A 16,447-nucleotide genomic window follows, 5' to 3' on the forward strand; every position below is an offset into this window, starting at 1 on the left:
TTATTGTTTTAGATTATATTAAGAAAAATGTATAAAATCAGAAAATAAATGAATATGTGGAATAATAATAATAATTGTCTGCCGGTTTCTCTCCCTTTCTCCCTGACCCTTGGCCGTCTGGTCCCCCCATGTATGTATAGTGTGTAATTTAGGTTTTATATATCGTAAATACGTAGTATATTTATTAGTTTATATTTTACTATTACTTATTTACTTTATCATAAAAACTAAAATACAAAACATAAAATATTTTTAAACCTTTAAAAACATGTGCTATTTGTCTCAAATATTTTTAAAATTATAAATTGCACTAATTTTTAGTATATAAATGTTATTATTAGGTTATTATTTTAAACTATGTCTCATTGTTACAGGCTGATAACAGAAAACTTCAAAATCAACTCGGGGAACAGCGGCAAGAAGCGCAAACAGAGTGAATCTTTATCAGCAAACTTCAAACTGAAAATGAACCCGCACTCATTAGACTTCAATACAAAACAATCACCGCACAGTTCACCTATAGCTACACCTAAGCGAAGAGTGCTCGGTGAATTACAAAATTCACCTTTATACAGACCGATGAACTCACCTATTATAGAAAGGATAACATCACCAACGATCGAAAGACTTAAAAGTTCACCTTTAGAACGAAAGTCACCTTTAATCGATCGTACATTATCACCTTTAACAAGTCGTACGGACAGAGTTAAAAGAAGTTCAGCTAAGATTACTAGAATGTTCGAAGAGCGGACTAAATTTAAAATGTCCAACAAAGAGAACCAGAGTCCTTTAATGAGTGAGACGTTCATGAAGTTAGATATGGAGGAAGAAACTAGAGATTGTTCTTTCGGAGAGACTTTCCAATCTTTGACGTGTACTGAGAAAGTTAATAATTGGTCTACAGTTAAGGTATGTTGAAGATTATGTACTTGCTTTGTTTGTAAGAGTGGGTTTTCATTGCAGTGACTTTAATATTAATACATATTTTAGTCTGATATGTAACTGAAGTTGAGTTCTACTCTACTTTTAAGTAATACTAACTTTTTCTCGCGACTTTGCGCAGATATTTTTTTTTCAAATAGAAGTCGAGAGTATCTCATGTTACTTAAAATAATGTTCTACATCTATACCAAAATTTAAGCGAGATTCATTCAGCTGATCTGGATATATCTAGTAACAAACATCCATCCATCTATACATTCATATTTATCTTACTTTTTACTAATATAAATCTGAATGTTTAGATGGATGTTTTTTTTTTTTGGCATAGATGTAGAACACAGAGTCGTGGACTGTTACTAGTAACATTAGAGTAAAATTACTAAAAACTTTAATTTCAAATTTCAGTTCGACTTCACAGATGCATTACCACAAAAATCTTATGAAAACAAACTGAACGACATATATGTACCAGAAAAAGATATAGAACCTGATTTGGATACAGGTTTCGAAACATTACACGATTTAGAAGAAGAATTTGAGGCAGATAACTTCGATCAATGCTCCAAATATGAGATAATATCAACAGACAGTCCGGATATTATATCAAAAGGAAGATCATCAACGAGAAAAATCAGTTCAAAAGATTTTGTATTCGGTGCACCATTAGCTGATAATGAAGCGTCAACATCATTCAACAAACCAAATGTAAACGCAACCAGAATGCTTAATTTCGAAGACGAACCATTCGAATTTACATCACCGGCTACAAAAAGATCAACTATATCGGTGAAGAAATCATTAAAATTCAATGAAACACCAACAAAAAGTGATAACACTTGTTCATCATCACCGTGTACTAAAGTTAGATTCCCATCTGAATCTACAGCATCAATGGAAAGTGGTTTCGTATCAGAATTCGAGGAACCATTCCTTGAACTAGATGATATATCAAATTCACCTAAAATGCCTAATTTTAATGAACTATTATCAGGAACTATAAAAGAAAACATTATAATAAATACAGAATATCAAAAGAAACCAATAATTAATCGGAGTATGAGTTTAAATTCTAAAGCTAGGGTTTCACTGTTCTCTATATCTGAATCACCGGTAAATAAATCACAGAAACGTACCGAAGTTAATGAATTAGAAAATGGCTGCAATAAAAGAAGGAAATCAAACTGCGGAAGTCCACAAATAGAAAGACAAAGACCAGTACTGCAACGGGCTTATTCTGAAAATAATGCATCCATTATGTCTGCGCTTGCAAGATGTAAGTATATAATAATATAATATATACATATATATATATATATATATATGTACATACATACATATATATATATATATATGTATGTATGTATATATATAAAATTATATATAAAATTTAATTTTATATATGTATGTATATATATAAAAATGAATCCCTATATTCCTTGGTCACACCATCACGTAAACAGTTAGACCGATTTCTCTTTTTTTTTTTCTTATGACAGAAAAAAATTTAGATGGATGGATGGATAATGTTTCTTTGAAGGTATCTCCAGAAATTCTTAATGGATCTTAATGAAATTTAGTATAGATATAAAACATAAACTGGAAGTACATATAGGTTACATATTAAGTTTTTTATTTTAATTCCGCACAGACGAAATCGCGGGCGACAGCTAGTTAGATTATATTATTTCAGATTGTAATGAATCGGTCCTAAATTTTCAAAAGTCCAAAATATCTTGTCTTTTATCAACAGAGGAAAGGATATACAGAAAAGGGGACATTTCCTCATCCCAGGCAACCCCTCTTCTGTCAAATATAGTTTACCTTATTAAGAACCTTTTTGTCTTTTCCTTACTTCTAGTCTATGTTCTATATCTGTGACAAATTTCATTAAGATCTTTGGAATCATTCCGGAGATATCTTTTATCAAACATCCATCCATCCATCCATCCAAACATTCGTATTTATAATATTAGTAAGATAAGATTATTAGTAAACTGTTGTATTTTATTTTTTAAATCTTGCATGGTTTCAATATAAACTGTCATAAGTCATATTTTTACGATTTTCCAACGAACTATTTAATAGATTCTAATTTCTAAATTTTAAAATTAAAAGTAACCTTAAAAAGAAGAATTGTTAGATTTTGATCCATACATCTATACATTGACATTTATAATATTAGTAAAATATCCATAATTAACAGCGGTACTGGAGCCAGATCTGATCGGAGACTTCTCTCTACCATTCGCTTTGCCGCTGACAAATGGCGACCACGCGGACCTCAAGTCAATATCCTGTGACACACTCGCAGCACTACTCCGGGGAGAATTTCACACATCTATTAGTCAATACCAGGTCATAAACACAATTCAATCTATATTTCTTAGATTTTGTCAGCGCAGGATAAAAAAATAGCCTAAAACATCCTCAGATACATCAGCTACTTTCCAGTTAAAGTTTTATTAAAATCTATTCGTTCTGAAGATTACTTGTAACAAACTTACAGACACAAAGACATTTGATTTTTTTATTTATTTTTTTATTCTGTGCTGATGATTTCGCTGGCTATTTCTAAGATATTGTATTTTTTTTCGTTGTCATTTTTTTTTAATTGACAAATTAGGTAATATTTTTTTCGTGTGTATGTATGTTTGTTTGTATGAAGAGGTCAATTATAAGACAGGACTTGTTACATAACATGGAAATTAGTTAGTTTTTTTTATACTTGTAAGAATTAAATAAATTCTATTAGACTTAGAGTCTAAATGATTGAACTAAATTTGATGTGAGAGGTGTCATAAAATTTGTATTCTTCCTCAGAGTGTCATATGACATATGACATCAATATAAAACATATTCAGTGAATGTGAGATATGAAATTCTAAATATATAGTTAAAAGAACGAGTTCAAATCTTACTTGACATAACTTTTTCTATTTTTTCGTGTATATTTAATAATAAAAAAATGCTACATATAAAATTACAGTTTTATTTAATTTAAATATATAAAAAATAAGTAAAAAAATAGTTTCAAAACGTAATAGATGACGAATCATCAATTAGTGCTTCAGTAAGGTTTTTTTTAAACTTTAACAACTACTTCATTGAATTCTTTTGACAGTTTTTTTTTCTCTTTCCAGGTAATAGATTGTCGTTATCCATACGAATTTGACGGCGGTCACATTCTGGGTGCTGTCAATTTGTACACTCCTGAACAAATATTGACATTAGTGAATGAACCACTGCCAAAGTCAGGAGATAAAAGGAGTATTTTAATATTCCACTGCGAATTCTCATTGGAAAGAGGGCCTAAGTTGTAAGTATATGTTATTTTTATATATAACTAGCTTTTACCCGCGACTCCGTCTGCGCGGAATAAAAAAACACATGAAAAAAAAGTTCCTATATCCGTCTCCTAGTTCTAAGCTACCTCCCCATCAATTTTCAGCTTAATCAGTTCGACCTATCTTGAGTTATAAATAGTGTAACTAACACCACTTTCTGACTATATATTTAGATAGATTAAAAAAAAAATACAGGAATAAATCTCAAAATTATGGTTTACCATAGTTTACATAGGAGCCATCAAAGAAAAGACCCAATTTATGTATGTCTGAGAAATCTCTGAAACGGAATATATCCAATATTTCTACTAATCTTATTTCTTGTCTTTCAGATCTCGCTTCCTACGTTCAAATGACAGAGCAAAGAATCAAGAGAACTATCCGTCACTTCACTACCCCGAGATATATCTCTTACATGAGGGATACCGCGCCTTCTACAAGCGCTACCCCGCGCTCTGCTCAGCAGGGTACACCGCCATGTTGGATCCAAACCATCGTCACCAGCTGCGTCAGCATCGTGCCCTCAGTCTACCTGCAGCCGCTGTACACAGACGGCACAGGCACAACTGATGTCTACTTTAAAGTGATAACTAGTGATAAAAGACCAATAAAGTGGAAAATAGTGTATCAAATTTCTAAATGTGTATGCAATTTAGTGTAATGTTGGACCAATATTGTGCAAAATAGTGTATTAGACCAATTATGTGTTAACATCGATGAAATTTAGTGTATAACGAAATAATCTATGCAAAGGTTTCAAAGTAAGTGTTTTATTATCTAAAAATTTGATTAGAAACATGATTTGTTTATGGTCTACTCGAAAGACCGTTTAAAAAAATAACTATAAACCACTGTATAGTCCATCTTAAGCGTAGAAAAGGTTAGTCTACTGAAAAGAACACGGTCTACTCAAAAGACCGTTTGAAAAAAATAACTATAAACCACTGTATAGTCCATCTTAAGCGTAGAAAAGGTTAGTCTACTGAAAAGGACACGGTCTACTCAAAAGACCGTGGTCTACTCAGTAGACCATGAAGACGGCGACAGTTATTCTGTTGAGAATTCAGTATAATACATAAATTATGACTATTTTGTCTTAATTGACAAGAATTTCGTATTGACAAAGTACTGATATTTTTTTTTTATAAAACGGCGTAGTTTATAATTTGTAAATAGAAAAAAAAATATGCCATATTAATAATAAATTAAGTAAGTTATTAGTACAAAATAAATATTAGTTTTTAAAAGCAATATCCCACCTTTATTATTAAATCTCGTTTGCCATTTAAATATTTAGATAAGTATTTAGTTTTTTACAATATTTCGTTAAGTTTAGGAGATATTTAAAAAAAAAATTATCACTAAATTTCAATTACTAATAAAACTAGCGCAAAATCTCTTTACAGAGAAGTTACTCTTTACAGAAAAAAAAAGATAATGTACTTTGATTAACTAAAAATTGTTACAATAAAATTATTATACTATTTTTTCGATTAAAAACATTAGAATATAAATTAAAAGATTATCGGTTACAACGACTGAATATTTCCAATGCCTTTGATGTCGTTATAATCGATTTCAATTGTATTTATTATCTATGTAACTCATTTAACATCTGTCATTTTTATATGAGCTTTAATACAATATTTTGTTCTAAGTGCCGTTTTTAAACCCAAGATAAATGTAAGTTTAACAATTAATTTAAAAATATATAATATAAAGAAATTATAATTTTAGTTAAAATTAGTATTTAAATATAAAAAAATTATTATAATTAAAAAACCGGTTAACTACGACATTGGTACATCACTAGTATTTTGACAGATTAACAAATGATAAAGCTGCATTTAGTTAGATATTTATTAGTTGAAAATTATTGTATTTTTTTAGTTTTATATGCATTTTTTCACGAATATTAGATTTCTAGTTGAATAACTAATTAAGAGAAAATTCTAGATAATTTCAGATTCTTTTAATTTCCATAGTAAATTTTATTGGTAATTTTCACATTTTGAAATATGTTCATAAAGAAAATATTTTTAATATTTGCTTTGCATTTTTTTTTACTTTATTTTCTTTTGGCTCTATGAGTACTGTATTTACATCAAACCAAAAAAAAAGTTAGTCGAAAGCGCGCCAAAAGCACTTGTCAAGTGTCAACAGCGCCCGCCATATTTTGATTCATTTTAATGTATTTATCATTTTCCTTTTTGGTATGTAAATAAAAAAGATTGTGCATTTTCTAAAAAAAAAATTTTGAGCCAAAATCTTCGCGTTTGTTTTGGCGTTGTAAAAATAAAAAACTTTTATATTATTTTTATTTGCAATATTAACATTACGCTTCAAATATAGTTTATAATAAGTTGGAGATGAAAAGAATTTTTATTATTATTATTTTTTTTATTTAACAATGTGAAAAATAAATTATGGTTAAGGTTTTAAGAGAAAAAAGTTCACAAAATATTCTATTGACTAAGTTAATTTATGAATAATGGAAATAACATGTCAATCATTTGGAAACATGTACGTGAATTACATAAGCGTTTACACTGCCAATAAACATGTATAAAAACATCCATCCATCCATCTCTTTGTCATACAATAGTTTTATAACCTATAGATACCTAATCCGGAGCACAAGGTTGAAATTAAAAAAAACTTCCGGAGTCTTCTTGTAATAAATTCCCTCATTGTATGAAACTACATTTCAATAATACATTTCGAATAGAAAGAAATAAATGTAAGTTGTTATATTTCTCTTCCTCTATCCCTTACCCTACCTTTCCCACGTCTTTCCTCTGTCTATTCGCGTACATGCCTCCCCTAAATGATGTCATCTTTCTCCGTAACATCTTCGGAGAAAAATACGCTTACTAGATTGTAAATTTTCTGTAAATAACTTTAATATTAAATATAATTACATTATAGTATTAATTTTTTCTTGATATTTTATCTATTTTGTTTCGATTTAATGCCAAAATTAAATGAACGGGAGAATGTAATGCAATACATGGTGGCCATTTTGAAATTTGAACTAAATAAACTTAACTAATGTAAAGTTTTGTTAGAAAATAGTATTTTTCTGGATATCATTTGGAATTTATAAGTTTTTCTATAAATTACATGTTTATTTTCAATGGTATGTATTGGAACAAGGTATGATGTCAAGTAAATTAAAATACAGTCAAAATCTGTTATAACGACATCGAAGGGACTACTCATATTGAGTCGTAAAAACCGATAGTTGTAACAACCGGTGACAGGTATTAATAGGAAAGATATGTATATAACATTCAGCCAGGACCTTTGATTTTGGTCAATTTAACCGGTATGTTGTTCTAAACGATGTCGCTATAAACGGTTTTGACTGTATTTGTTTTTTTTTTCGTCTATAATGACTGTGTGTATAATCTTTTTTATAAAATTCTATATTATTAGTAAATAATGTTGGCAAAACTCATACTTGGAAGATTATAAAATGCAATTTTTTTTCTTCATTCCTTTTGTTTTTTTTTTTTTTGTAATAATAATAATTGTGCGACTTCTAACATTTGGGGAAAATAAAATAATATATACGCGTATTTTGAATGGTAATTTTATTATATTTTAATTTTAGGTTTATATTACATGTGAATTTTAGATTTTAAATTGAAATAAATTATAAAAGTATACATTGGTTTTTTTTTATTCTACACAACAGATACAGTCGAACCAGGATAAGCGTGGGTTCAAGAGTGCCGAAACGTTTTCATCGCTTATCGAGGTTTCTCTCTTATCCGGATTTCTCGATCATCCAATTTCGTCTCCTTTAATAGGATTAAAAAACACAAAACAAAGATGTTTGTATCAATGATCTCTGTTCCACTGGTTATAAACCATGGCATTATGTGCCTATTTGATTTTCGCCATTTTGACGCTAATTGTAGCGATTAGTATGGATTAGTGGCGATGTTGGAAACTCGATCTAATAATACAGAGAATTACCTGTAAGCTTTTAGTGACTGTCATTCCTAAGCAGCGACGTGTCAAGCGGAATTTATATAGGGCAGTGATATTTCACAATAAGGAATACATACAGATTTGGTAAATTAAATCACAAAATATCTACAAGAAATCTATCTATATATATATTCAGAAAGTCGTGTTAGTTACACTATTTATAACTCAAGAACGGCTGAATCGAATTGACTGAAAATTGGTGGGCAGGTAGCTTAGAACCAGGAAACAGACATAGGATAATTTTTACCCCGTTTTCTATTTTTTATTCCGCGCGGACGGAGTCGCGGGTAAAAGCTAGTAATTTATAAAACTAACATTGTTACGTTGGTGTTATGAAACTCTTTAAATTTTGGTAATTTTTTTCTACTATTTTAGAATAAAGAAATATCAATATTAACGATATGAGGTTAAGTATATTTCAAAAATACAGAGCAAAATGGCGGGAATATTTATAAATATAATTTACGATGCTGGCTTTGCCTGATCTTTGTCGTCTTTTCCGTTTTGTTCTAATTTCTTATCCAAACTATCTTCTAATGAACTTTTTGATAACTGCCGTAGAATTTTCTCGAAGATTTTTGGCGCGCTTTTCGTATTCGGCAACGATATATCCGTTTGAGTTGTTACCGTCTCCCATCTCTTTTCCTCCTTCACTTCTACAGGTAAGACTGTCTCTTTCAGATCAAGTGTCAATGTTTTCTTTTTAATTTCTTTTTCCTCGGCCTCTTTTATTTCTTGAATCTTTTCGGTAACATCGTCCTTGTCTTTGGTTCTTCTGTCTATGGCTTTGGATACGACGCTGCCTAGAATTTGTGCGCATTTTATTATGTTTTGAGTTTCTTTTGCTGTTAAATGTAATCCTTCTTGTTTTATGAGATCGTGAATGTTTATGGTTTTATCTGGTGAACGCTTTACAGAGCCATCTGTTGAGAATTCTGTGAAACAAAATAAACAAAAAATACGATAAAACTTTTGTCAAGTTTAAATTTAGACCCAAGTTGATTAGGTTCTGTTATTTACTGATTATAAGAAGAAAAGATAGAAGCCTCATCCAATAACCTAGTTTGGAAAATATTCTTTTCATCACATATCAAAAGAGGGCGTTGTACTTAACATAATTATTGATACTACAACTCTTGAATTGATTTTTAAAAATTCTCTTACCAAAGTCCAATAAATCAAGATCATCGCTGCGATACGGCGTGGGACAGTGGTCGTAGAGAGCGCTCGTGGGCCCGTTGTACCGCGCCCAGAATTGGGCCCACTCGCCCTCAGCGGGACCCACGGGACCTGACTCCTGCCATGTGCTCACGCAGCAGCTGGTAATAAAACATATGCGTAGCATAAAGGAATTGGACAAGTTGCCAGCGTTAATGCTTCCGTCCAATGACGTAGGAGCAGGGCCGGCGTTAGGGAAGGGCGCGGTTGGGCGTCGCCCAGGGCGCTGGACAACAAGGAGCGCCACAAGTTTCAGAATTAAAGTCACACAACTCATCAGGTAGATAATGACGTGAGAAATTAAGTTTCACTTATTTATAACTAAGAAATATTTATAATATTTTGTAACTGTCGAGTTATAGCGTAATTTTCAGTTTGTCAATGGTTAAGTTTGGAATAAAGTCAAGATACCTGGATTCATTAAGATCCTGTGATCGCGGCGAAATGAGGGTATCTGGGGCTACCCCCATTGACCCAACAGAAGAGGGCGCGGAGTACTCCGGTGACACAGAGGAGCAATCCAACTCAGTACTGACACCTTGTCTGAAAACAATACGACAATGTACAGACAAATTAAAAAAATAACAATGGGTTTGTTATTTTTTTTAATTTACCTCACTGTACTTCTATACTCAGGGCTAGGATGTATGTATCACACATTAAAATCGTTTTAGTTTATTTGTCTTTAGGAGGTCTATATCAATGGTAGCCAACTTTAAACTAACCTGTACTGACTTGAAGAAGAAGTTTTATAACTATCTCTGCTACAAGAGAGGGTACTCTGTCTACTGCATCTGCTATCTAGGCTCATCTGACCTCGCCTGACTGTAACGTCACGGGGACCTCTGGCTATCTGACACTGTAATGACCCACTGCGTGGTTTCTGAGGCTTGGGAGTAGATGTCGCTGTTATACGTCTGATACCGTACTTTGAATTCATGTCTTCGAAATCTGAAACCTGTGTTACGGTGTAACGACGAAATCACTATTAGTTTTTTTTAGTTATATACACACATCAACATGGTTCTAGGGATATTTCAATTAAACCTAAATAACTAAAATTCTATTTTTGTAAAGACATGACGTAACCCCACACATTAAAATAAACCTTGGTTAATAGCCTATCTAATCTGATAATAAACTTTTAGATAAATTTAAATGAAAAAAAAACTTAGAATAAGAGGAAAAACTCAGACAAAATTTCGATCTTAACTTTATTTTTGAAACATCAAAGCCTAAACAAAACAACTAATTTTTTTATAAAAATTTTTGAAAACTTAAAATTAATAATCCGTGGATCCACCTAAGACTCTCCTGACACATTTGCAGCGGTTCTGCATACTCAAAACAAGGGTGTCAATATCCTGTTGTGGAATACTGTCCCAAGTCCTGCTTAGATGCTAGAAAGCTGGTTTTCATGCACAATATCTTCAGGTAAATTCCTAAGAGCTCTTCTCTGAAGGATATCCCAGGCATGCTCAAATAGCTCATAGTGATTAAAATGGCAGTCCCCCGACCAGTCGAATTAGTGGAAAAGACGTTTGATGAAGAATCTTTTACTGGTCTCAACGTAGTCTACTCTTACCTGAGACAACTCTAACGACATGTCATCTTCTATAGAAGTGTCCTTACTTCTAGTAGAATGCGCCATGCTGTGCCGCTTAGGGGAATCGAAGGTTTTCTTCTTATGTAGGGAGTCCAGGGAAGGTCGCCTGTGGGAGCCGGGGAGGGAACTTGCGCGATCCGCTCTGGAACAAGAGACTTTCTTGTAGTGGTGTTGTATGACAATGGAGGGATCACTCATCTTTATAAATGGACAGGTTGTCGCTTAGAAATAACAGCTTTTGCTTCGTCAAATGAACATGATCAAGAGAGATAACTGAAATAAAGGATAATTGGATAGAGTGCGAAAATTATAGGAACATAATGATGAATATAGTTGCATAGTACCATTCTAACTGTATTGTGGTTGGCTATTTCGTATTACTATATAAAACACAATAAACACAGTGAAGTTTACTTACGAAGGAAAACATTGCGATGTAAAATGCACATATGCGAGAAGAATTAACATAATACGTGTGCTTGTGAGCTCTTAGGGCAGTGATGGCATGACAGAGATCTAGTTTCTGACTTAAGACAGGCGTGGAAAAGAAGTAAAGTTTTTTTTAGTAAAAAAAACTTTGATTATAAATTATGGTTATGACCAATGAGCGACCACTAGTTAAAATAAATATTTCATTGTATACCTTTTAAAAATCTGCCGCCCTGTCACTACGAGATCGAAGTTCTGACTCTTAGGTTGTCTTTTAGGAGTGGAATTGCTGGATGTAGGCGCAGTAGTCACTCTCTTACTGTCCTTCTCTTCTCTGCTACCGCGACGGGAAAGAGACGCTGAGTTCCTTCTAGAAGTTGGTCTACTCTTCCCACCTTCTGCGTCCTTATCTTCTGTGTAACGGTCGCCTTTTTGCATGGCGCGGTACTAGAACGAGAGTATAAAATAATTTATTAATTAAAAAACTAAAACCTGACTGACTATAACTATGACAATCTGGGGAACAATACGAATCGATTGACACCACCTAGTTGTATAGATTACAGAGGATTTTTTTTCAAATTACAGGAATAACTCTACTAGCCCCAACAGCAAGATTTCTAAAGTGCCTTTTTACTATTTCTTTAGCAGGGTTATATGAGACTGTAATACGCAGCTCTGTGTCGCTTCTTATTGTGCAGCGCCCTGGGCGGTCGCCTAACAGCACTCTACCCTAACGCCGGCCCTGGTCATTATAGAATTGACATATAGAAACTTACAGACGCGCGAAAAACTTATTTTTTCTAAACCAGTCGGATAAAAAAGAAAATCTTACTTACGTATAATTTATGTCAATACATCGTCGTTATATAGACACATATAGTTAGCCTGTGTGTTCACAGCTGGACAGGTTTTGATGAACTGAACGATATAAAGGGCTGTACTAAGTTACACTTCAATAGATAATAAAGTTAATATAGTAACAAGAGGAGCGAATAGCGGAAAATAAAATAATTTAAAGCCCGCTATGAATCTTTAATTTTGACTGTACAAAATTGAAGGTGTGTAACGGCATAACCTAACTTTTTAAACAAACGACATCTACGGACCCTTGAACCAATCTTCATTGCACATATTCCTTAAGCTAAATTACAATAGTGAGTTCGTTATTTTTTCAACTAATTACAAAAACCTGTGGTCATGAAGTCACGAATTTTTAGGTTAGAATATATATGTAATAAATAAATAAAAAAACCTCATAGTTTTTGTTGGTTAGTTTGTGGTTATAATAGTAATTATAGATTAGGTCCTAGTATATAAGAACCTGAAAGTAATATTACATTGATCCTTGAAATCGATTCAAAAATTATGAAGAAATATTTACAAAAATGATAAAAATACGATGCGATAAAAATTGTCCCCATCTCTTTCATTAGCTATAATTTTCTCTTCGTAACTAATAAATTCCTAATTATATAAATAAGTACTTACCACTAAACTACGACTTAGTGTCCTTCAAGAAGCGAGCGTATCACCATCTCAAAGGCCGGCAACGTATCTGCGATTCCTCTGGTATTGCAGATGTCCATGGGCGTCGATGAACACCTTGATGTTCCCGCTGCTCGTTTGCACCCTCCTCTTATAAAAAAGTACTTACCAATTCAAAACATGCTAGGTAAAAATTAAAAAAAGATATTTTAATTGAATCTAATACCCGCTCCTTGCTTATAGTATATCCACAGCCTTAATTAGAGGTAAGGGGTGATCAGTGGCCCGAGCAGGCTCACATACCCCCGACACGACTGACCGATTTCACTAAGCATGTCGATATCGTAACATAAATGTCCATATATACGCTTTATATAATGGATTATTAAAGTTATAAACAAATAACCTAATCGACCTCTATTAAACTCTATGGTTCTTTGAGACGGTGTTATCCCTTGTGTTAACACTTCAGGACAACAGATAACATTGGAACGGATTTCGTTATAGCCAAAAACATCAAAACCTATCGTGCAATAAGTTCCATAATTAAGAAATAGGTAATATATATTAAATGTATTTTTTTCTTTCTTACTTTTTTTCTAATTAAATAGTAAAGTAATTTATTATTGTATTGTATGTTAAAAAATTATATGTAACGACGCCTGGAAAAGGCAAAATGTTCAAATAAATAAATAAATAAATTTAACATTAGAAATGACACAAGTCGATGTTATGAAAAGTGGTAAGCAATTTTTATCGATAATTATGCTTGATTAAATAATTGCTATTTTTATTTGAAAGGCGTTTATTGTATTTTATAATTTATCAATATTTACGCATGCAAGATATGTTATTATAAGATATTATTGTTATAAATATATTTCCATAGAATATTTTAATACACACAAACTTTTTGCTTTTGCATGAATGTGTCAAATTAACATACAAAGATACCCACTACTGAGTAAATATTACATAAAAATATTGAATAGGAAACGCACTTTCCTTGTCAGTTTGTGTGTCACGCGTGTTTAAGTTGTTAGGTAATCAAGTAAGAGATCTCTCTGAGTGACCTCATCTTTAAATGAGGACAATTGATTAAAAACTAGCTCTCACATCTTAAGATACGTCGCCGTTGTAACAAAATTATTATTGAAACTTACTATTTTAACAATATGTAGTAACTAAGCTTTTCCGTGAATAAAGAAAATACATGTTTATTTTAATTTCTAATTTGTGGTTCAGTTGCTTAATTTAAATCCGTTATCTAGTTTAATTCTGTTTATCTGTGTTCTTGTTAATCACGCCATCTATTACTGAAAAATGGAATGAAATTCTTTATGAAAATCCTTAAACGTTTTTTAATTAAAGATTTGGTTTTTTGTATTGAATAGGCTACGGAACTACTCAACCGATATGAAAAATTATTTCTCTATTTTTTTTTCTCTTTAATTGATATCTTTTGTAAGTGTAAATTGTTTTGTTTTTTGTTCATAAACTGAATTTGATTTTATTTTTTTTATTGTGAAGCTACATTATCTCCGGGTGAAATAGGTTATATTTTTTACTAGATTTTAATTCCGCACGAACGAATTCCCGGGCATCTGCTAGTGTATAATAATTTTGATTAAATACGAAAAATATTTGATGTCAAATAATGTCTTACGACAAACATCTGCACAAATGTAATAGAATCAAAATTCTGTTATCAAAATGTATATGTTATTGTTAAAAAATCTGTAAAAAAATATCGGAATTCTTTCACGTATTTGCAACGTAGCGTAAGATTTGATTACATAAATACATTAAAAGGCGTTAAAAGCTTTTGTTTGTTAAACAGTCCGCCATTTTGTTTTAGCAAACACGTAACGAAACGAGGCCTGTCCGGTCTGGAGAAAGCCAACCCTCTTAGAAATGATGCGTGAAGAAGTAGGCATGCATTGTAACTAATGGATGGTTCAACTTTGTATAGATTTGCATTAATAAGAAACATTCCTTGACGTATAATGCGTTAGTCCTTTACTTTTAATTACACGACTGGCAAGAGAATAATGTTTTTCAAGCGTATTTAATGTCAATTGGTTTTTATGTATGTGAGTTTGTAGGTATGTAAATTACTTTGATACAAAACAGAACTGATTTTGACGAGTGAGGTGTCATACTATTTGTCTTCTTCCCCTGATAAGAGTGTCATAAATAAGATATATTAAATCGGCGCAAAACACATACATACATATGATGTAAGAAATAAAATTCTAAATTAGTGAAAAATTAGATAATAGATGGCGCTATTTCATTCACCAGAGCCTCAGTCGATTTTTTGATTTAATCAAGGTAAGTAAACACAGAGACGTCATATTTCATAGTATCATTAACTGAGGTATACAGTCGTACAATAAAGGGAATGAAATGTTGTGATACAAGTATTTCGACAGTGTAAACCCACATTAAATGCGTGTACCTGTCATGTCGTCACCCACCGGTCAAATGTACGGACTTTCGCCGCAAGGCCGTGTAGGGCCGAGATGAACTTTCACTCGGAGGCTGAGAACTAGGTTTGCAATGATACTTTGAGTTATGCGGACAGTCCTTTTTGTAACTGATAGATGAATTATGGCTCAAGAAGGGCGGTATTAAAAGCACCTAAAGACTTAAATGCGGAGAAGTGGCTTTTGTTGCAATATATATAATACTCGTGTAAGAGTATAGTCAGAAGGTATTATTGCTTATTTTTATTTAACCAATAGCTTCTCATATAAATAACTTGATAAATAAAACTATTTTCATTCTATTTTAAAATACAATTGTAACATATTTTTTATTCATTGTATGAATCCTCTTATGTCTATTTAAAACATAAAACTATCAAAAAAAGTATTTCTAAAATAAATCATTTGTTTGTCTAGACATTTGAAAAAATTCCTTTAACTGTAACTTAAAAATAAAAGTAGATTTGTGAAAAAAAAAACAAATGTCAAAATGACAGTCCCGCTAAATTTCGAAAGATGGCGTTCCTTTACCGCGTAAGTTGCGTAACGTTAAATACTGAGGCATTCCTAAATAATGATAGCATTTCGTTTCGTAACCTCACAAGTCCGGGATGCCATTGACACCAACTAAATGCTGGGAAATAACACCGGAAATTATTATTGTTATCCATTAATTGTCTTTTTATTGATTTAAATAAATTACTTTCTATGTTTATTTTGAATGATTTGTGAAAAAGTAAGAATTTAAAAGGAATAATTTATTACATTTATTTTACATTTTTATTTATATCGTAAATAAAACGTAACATATAATTTTGTGTATGGTAGACAATTTTAAATAAAAGCATTTCATATGACCCACTTTTTATCATCAATATGATAAATAAATCAATAAATACATAAATATGCAATAAAATAAAACTTGATTTATT

At 31.7% G+C, this 16,447-nt stretch overlaps 2 protein-coding genes across 3 annotated transcripts in view; one reads left to right on the forward strand and one right to left on the reverse strand.

Moving 5' to 3' along the window:
- LOC106710881 (M-phase inducer phosphatase 1-B) overlaps positions 1–5,435 on the forward strand; it is a 37,069-nt gene extending 31,634 nt beyond the window's left edge. For both annotated transcript variants that reach the window (XM_014503063.2, XM_014503064.2), the window contains exons 2-6: positions 375–909; positions 1,348–2,215; positions 3,146–3,297; positions 4,083–4,258; positions 4,619–5,435. In XM_014503063.2, the coding sequence (XP_014358549.2) occupies positions 375–909; positions 1,348–2,215; positions 3,146–3,297; positions 4,083–4,258; positions 4,619–4,856 (1,969 nt within the window). In that variant the 3' untranslated portion in view covers positions 4,857–5,435. The remainder of the gene's footprint in view (positions 1–374; positions 910–1,347; positions 2,216–3,145; positions 3,298–4,082; positions 4,259–4,618) is intronic.
- A 3,283-nt stretch (positions 5,436–8,718) lies between these two features.
- On the reverse strand, positions 8,719–12,451 carry LOC106710858. Its single transcript, XM_045685386.1, has 7 exons — positions 12,378–12,451; positions 11,753–11,985; positions 11,089–11,251; positions 10,229–10,461; positions 9,915–10,046; positions 9,450–9,604; positions 8,719–9,220 (listed from the first exon to the last, which is right to left on the reverse strand). The coding sequence occupies exons 2-7, from the start codon at positions 11,974–11,976 to the stop codon at positions 8,748–8,750; spliced, it is 1,380 nt and encodes a 459-aa protein (XP_045541342.1). The 5' UTR covers positions 11,977–11,985; positions 12,378–12,451; the 3' UTR covers positions 8,719–8,747.
- Between the last annotated feature and the right edge of the window lie 3,996 nt (positions 12,452–16,447).

The sequence above is a fragment of the Papilio machaon genome, chromosome 29 (genome assembly GCF_912999745.1).
Source record: "Papilio machaon chromosome 29, ilPapMach1.1, whole genome shotgun sequence".
Classification (NCBI taxonomy): Eukaryota; Metazoa; Arthropoda; class Insecta; order Lepidoptera; family Papilionidae; genus Papilio; species Papilio machaon.

Coding starts and splice junctions, on each gene's coding strand:
- LOC106710858 (XM_045685386.1), bottom strand. CDS start 11,976: ATGCAAAAAGGCGACCGTTACACAGAAGATAAGGACGCAGAAGGTGGG. Junction 10,047..10,228: donor TCTTCTTCAAGTCAGTACAG/GTTAGTTTAAAG, acceptor TATTGTTTTCAG/ACAAGGTGTCAGTACTGAGT. Junction 9,605..9,914: donor CAGGATCTTAATGAATCCAG/GTATCTTGACTT, acceptor TTTTATTACCAG/CTGCTGCGTGAGCACATGGC.